Genomic DNA, 6,239 nt, shown 5'->3' with positions numbered 1-6,239 from the left:
GTCTAAATTACTGGCTCACTCTCAACTGGGTATGGAGCTGGATGCCCAGTGCACTTAGAACCTCCTTTACATGTACTTGACAGTTGCATAGAGTAGGTGTCACTTCTGCAGATGCTGCATCTTTCTTCTCCTTCTACAGGGACTAAACAAAATATGAACGCAAGGTTTTTTTTTTTGCTCCAATTTTGAATGAGCTGAAATCAAAGATCTCAGACTTTTCCTACGTACACAAAAGGCCTTTTTTCTCTTAAATTTTGATCACAAATGTCTTTAAATCTTTGTCAGTGAACACATTTTAAAGTGGCCTTTTATGACCAGCCTAAGGCACACCTTTGCAATAGCCATGCTGTCTAATCAGCATCTTGATATGCCGTCAGGTGGATGGATTATCTCTGCAATGAAGGAGTGCTCACTAACGCAGACTTAAACACATTTGTGACCTACATTAGAGAGAAATGGGCCTTTAGTGTACACGTGGAAAAAATTGGAGCAAAAACAAAAGTGTTGCGTTTATATTTTTGTTCAGTATATTTTATGAACTGATATCACGTAGTCAGATCCAATTGATTTGGATTCAGATGCAAGAATCTTGTCAATAGTCTTAAAATAAAATTCTAACTTCAATTAAAAACTCACATAAGCTAGGCTACTCTCACTGCTTGGTATTCTGCAGATCAGTACTTCCTTTAGTTGCTTCATGGTAAAATGCACAATCAATACTTTGCTGTAAGGCTTGTATTGCACCCATTACCTTACACTAAATACATAATAATAAGGGTTTATTTATTTGGTCTCCATTAACTGTCATCATCAGCACAACAGCTACGTTCCTGCAGTTCACAGAGGGGGAAGAAATTACTCCAGTTTCATATCAATGTAAATCTGTCTGATGTAAAAGTATGATGACTATGATGCATGTTCAGCATTATATTGTATACAGTGTATGTCAAATATAATGCTGGTTTAATGCTGTAGTGAAAAATAATTACAATTAAATGAAAATGTATCCAACCTTATACATCCCAAAAAATATTATTTTTAAAGAATATTTTGTGATACAAAATCCTGCTTTTATTAAATACTTAAGGTCATACAAAAACAACTGTGTTTTTATATTCTTCAGAATATCTCATCTATATTTCTCAGTATTTTTGTATTCACTGATGCTGCAGTGTGTTTGTTGAATGAGGAGCACCCTTGAGGAGTAGTTATTCATGTTTGACACTGAACCAGGTACTGACGTCTCTCTGCTCCTTTGGGCAGAGCCAACAACACTGAGCCTGGCTCAAGGCCGAGCTGTCAAGCGAGTGTGCGCACAGCTACATGACGTCGTCGGTTACGTTTCAACCAACAGTAATCTACAGCAGGGGAATAAATGATCATTGCTGGGACATTACTAAAATCCAACAGCAGCGTCTCCAAAAAGAGCCAAAGGAGAAATCAATAGGGTGCAAAGTGCCTTGTACACTGGAGCAGCATGCTGCCAAGTGCATTAAAATATAGAATGGATATATAGCATGCTGAAACTGCTTAAATCATTAACGGAACTGAGTTGTGATTTTTCAAATACGCTATAACTTTCTCAAATTGTTATCATTAGCTGTCCATCTTAGGATTCAGATAGTGTCCAATGGAATTTGAATCAAGTTAAAAGAGCAACAACAAAAGAACGGAGGTAATAATGGAGGTCTGAAGGTTTGAAGGAGGTCAGGCATGTTTTACAGACGGTGTATTTCTAAAATCCACTGGGAGGAGAAGAATGTATTGTCAATGTTATTTTTGCAGCCTTTGAGCCGTCAGCACAATGAAACAAGGTTAGAAGGAGGTGGATAACAGTATTTGTTGAGAGTGTGTATAAGTTATAGAATGATCAGACTGAAGTTCATGTGAGACGTTTTGATCTCAGAAACTTTTTTTGTTGAATTATCATTTCGTTTTGTTTTGGTTTTAAGTTGTTTTGGGTATTTTTTTGCCTTCTGGCATCGTCAACAACCTTTATTCCCAGGCTGAAAACCAGACCCACTCTACCCATGGCTGTAATGTTTGAGGCAGTCTTACTTTAATTGATTAAGTTGATACTCAATAGAGCAAATTTAGGAACTTAATCTCCAAGACAATGCAGGTAAACTTTGAACGAGGAAAATTGTTTTTCCAATCCAATTCATCCTGTAGAATCCACCAAACTAAATAGCTTTAATCTGGCCAAAACTAATACCTCATAGAATAGATGTCGTCTTCTTTTTGTTTCAGTAGCTGATCATTTAATTTCCTTGATAATATTACTTGTCTCACCCTGAGTTCATATGCAGATTATCTTCTGTGTTTAATATTAGTCCTGTGAGGGTTCATATCAGGAGCTCCCATTCCACTGAATATATGCATTATTTAAAAAAACAAAAGTGAATTAGGGGGTATTTTTTTAGTTTCAATAAATCAACAAATGTGATTCCAACATCTGATAAATAAAAGAAAAAGGGGTTTCATCAATATTGGAAAGGTCCCACCATCCATCCATCCATCCATCCATCGTCTACCGCTTATCCTGTATTCAGGGTCGCGGGGGGGCTGGAGCCGATCCCAGCTATCATTGGGCGAAGGCAGGGTTCACCCTGGACAGGTCGCCAGTCTATCACAGAGGGAAAAGTCCCACCAGCTAAACTAAATGACATGTCCATGGTAGACGTCAAATGGATCTGTTGGATGACTGAGTTGTATTTATGACACAGCATTGCACTGTACAAACAAAAGGTCTGAATATTGTTGAGAACCGTTTGAATTGTGAAATTAAAATCTCAGTCCCTAGCAATACCATTATCTTCCTGTAGTTCAGTGCACAAGGCGTGCACTCCACTCTTGGGCCACATGTAGGGTTTACTTTTCTTTTCACTGCCACACTTCTGGTCAGAGTCACACTTAGCCCAGGCATCCAATCAAATCAAGCAGGAGGTGGCCTTTACTAATTTAACACTTCCTTCCTGTTTTGATGCTGGTAGATGCGGTAGGAATAGTGGGACAAAAGTAAAGGTGATCCTTATTATAATGGCAAGAGCTTGATGTCTGCTTGAATTCTTTTTTCCAGGTTAATCAATCATAATTAATTAATTAGCTTGCACACTCAGCCAAGCTCCACCGGCACACGTCAAATTGTGGTCCAACACAATATGCCGAGGCATTTTGTGAAGCGGCTGCTCCCATAGCAACGTGGCTCACTGTGACCAGGCCAGGGCCATACGCTGTACCCCCAGTTGCTTTTAAAATTTGAATTCTAAGCTACACAACAAACTTTCAAGGTTTTTTTTTTTTTTTAAAAGCTCCCTGTCTGATTTTGACATTGAAGAAGATACTTCTCATGATGTGGGCTTCCAGTACTGTCAACTCCACTGTGAATGGAAACATTCTGCTCTTCTCAAGCTTTCATCTGCTTTCAGCTCACTGGTCCATGTGGCTGGGTTTCAACAGCTCTCACCAAACCTGGATGTGAATCACAGCCAGCCGTTTTCATTACGTTAACTCACACACAACCCAAATGAATGCTCTCTACTCGGTACAAAACGACGGCAAGCCAAAGAGCACGATTTACTTTTGAGGAAAAGTCGAACACGGAGCAATCTAATTAGGGTGCCTTTTACACCCTGGCCATCAAAATGTGCTTAATGCAGCTTTAAAAGCTTTTCATATAGTTTGGATGTATCCTATCCATCGTTGTTTGAGTAAATGAGACGCGGAAAAGTTGATATACTAATCTGTTAAAGTGATGAACAGTAATAAAGTGGCCACATTCTTATAGAGGAGGATTTGCATACACAGTGCTTTGCTACTAAATCCTGAAAAATTCAACTCTTAAGAGAAAGAAAAACATTATCTAGAAGTCATTCACAAAATTTGATAAGCTAGTTTAAAATTCTTGCTTTGGAAAAGGCACAACCAAATCAGCCCCTGCTACAACCTGTCCTTGGAGCACCTGTCTAGTAGATGTCAAAGGGAACCAGATATGTGTGTGTGTGTGTGTGTGTGTGTGTGTGTGTGTGTGTGTGTGTGTGTGTGTGTGTGTGTGTGTGTGTGTGTGTGTGTGTGTGTGTGTGTGTGTCCAGCATGTGGGGGTATATCTTGATCCACAGCAGCTGCCCCCTTAAGCACTATGACAAGCACTCTCATTCAAACTCTCTTTGTGTAAAGTAGAATAGAATCAAATCTGTTCTATTTTCAGACAGAGACAAATCCTATTTGTTTTTTTCCTCCTCTCTCAGCAATACTTTCACCCTAATCACATTAACACAGTTGATGTGAAAAGTTGAAGAGACAAAAAAAAATAACAATTAGGAATTTTATCAGCAACCCTGCATGCATCATCATCTCCTCTTCAAATGTAAATGTTTGCTATACTGAAATGACATCTGTGAGGCAGTTTGTAATTACATTTCCTTTATTAATGGAGTTTTTTTTATGGATGTCAATTTTATCTCACTGGCATTTCATTATACTTTATCATGTTTATTAAAGAATGAATCATAGGTCTCGTAGCCAACATTTCTTTTTTTCCACTTAACATTAAAATGCTGCTGTCGACAGCAAAATAATGTCCCAGACTAAGTGACAAGCTCACCTCTACATGGACAAATGTTTAGCAAGGATCCCGAAAGTGGAGAAAAATAGAGGTAAAGTCTTTATGGCTTAATGTCACTTTCATCCGGAGAGAATGTGCTTTACAAAGGAGGCATAGTTGATACAACCATTGGCGTCCTCCTGTCCGGCCATCAGTCTGTCCACCTCGTCTTCCGTCATCCTCTCCCCCAGCGTCGCCAGCACATGACGCAGCTCCGCTCCCATGATGGTGCCATTGCCTTCCTTGTCGAAAACCCTGAGGCCCTCCACAAAATCCTCAAAGTTGCCTTGATCTTTGGCGCGGGAGATGTGCTGCAGCATCGGCAAGAAGGTCTCAAAATCCACCATTTTACTGCTCATGTCCTCCGGCCGCGGTTTCCCGAGCACTTTGAGCACGTCGGCGTTGGTTGGGTTCTGGCCCAGAGCGCGCATCACGTCACCGCACTGGCCGTACGTGATCTTCATCTCGCCAGTCGGCGTGCGGTCGAACAAGGTGAAGGCCTCCTTGAACTCCTCTATCTGGTCATTGGAGTACTCAAGCGTGATGCTTTTGGGATCGAACGCAGGCTCCGGGGGCACCTCGGGCAGAGGCTGCGGAGGTGCGACTGGCTTAGCAGCTGGAGCCGCATCTTTCTTCGGCTCCGGCTTTTTCGGCTCTGGTTTCTTTGGTTCGATCTTCTTTGGTGGCATCTTGCTAACGGATTCAGGAGGTGAGCTGGTACTTGCCGGAAAAAAGTCTGAATGGGATTGGAAGGACCCCCAAGCACAGAGGGCCACCACCTCTTCCAAAGCTTTTATATGTGCTTTGTCTATGGGAGCAAGAAAGGGATTTCCAACAGCACACTATAAAAGGAAGAAACCCAAAATAGATTGCCATAGCAAGTGATGTCAACATTAAGTATTGTTCTCAGCTGCTGTCATCTAGCCAATAGGGCTATTCACTGTCATTAGTGGGGGTCCAGTTGCATTAGGCTGAAAATTTTCTGTCCCTCTGATGGACAAAGGGATCACAGTACAATGTATCAGCCCATGAGGGAGAGGCACCAAAATAGACTTGCTCACAAACAGCTGAAAGTCTGGGAATTACTGCTTTCTGGAAATAAAAAATGTTTTTTTTTTGTCAGGACGTTGTGGTGGCAAACTCACAAATAATTAATGATTTTATGTCAGAGGCCTCAGGATGAATCAGCACAGTGTGTGACTTGCCATGTTTTATTTTATAATAAGAGGGAGAGCATTCTCTGAGAAGACAGACAGAAAGTCTGCCAATGAGAGATGTGCGTTCGGATAGTATTGCCGCTCGATGATACGTTTAGGGATTTTTGGCAATTCCTCATTTTCCAGATAAATGATTGCTTGCATTCTCCATTCTGTCGCTGAGTAACTGAGTGTTCCACCATATTTAGAAACATGGCTAGCTCTAACAGATCCTAAAGGGACTCCTAATTAATGCTTTATTAAAGGCGGGTGTGCTAGAAAAGGCAACCAGTTAAGCCCTTAAATGTTAAAAATACGCTCAGTGCCAGTATCAATTATAAGACAGTCTTCATGTATGCTGCCGGCTGCAGGGGGCTAATTAGGGTGATCATGGGCCTTTAGATTATTTCCATATGATGAAATAGAGATTTTATTTACCT

At 40.8% G+C, this 6,239-nt stretch overlaps 1 protein-coding gene across 1 annotated transcript; it reads right to left on the bottom strand.

The window, feature by feature from the left end:
• Positions 1–4,405: 4,405 nt before the first annotated feature.
• LOC311030365 (myosin light chain 4) lies at positions 4,406–5,361 on the bottom strand. The gene has a single exon (XM_084036068.1). It carries the CDS (start codon positions 5,290–5,292, stop codon positions 4,684–4,686), a length of 609 nt encoding a protein of 202 aa, XP_083892194.1. The 5' UTR covers positions 5,293–5,361; the 3' UTR covers positions 4,406–4,683.
• Positions 5,362–6,239: the final 878 nt, after the last annotated feature.

The sequence above is a fragment of the Eutrigla gurnardus genome (genome assembly GCF_963514095.1).
Source record: "Eutrigla gurnardus genome assembly, chromosome: 19".
Classification (NCBI taxonomy): domain Eukaryota; kingdom Metazoa; phylum Chordata; class Actinopteri; order Perciformes; family Triglidae; genus Eutrigla; species Eutrigla gurnardus.
This window is presented reverse-complemented; position numbering and strand designations above follow the sequence as displayed.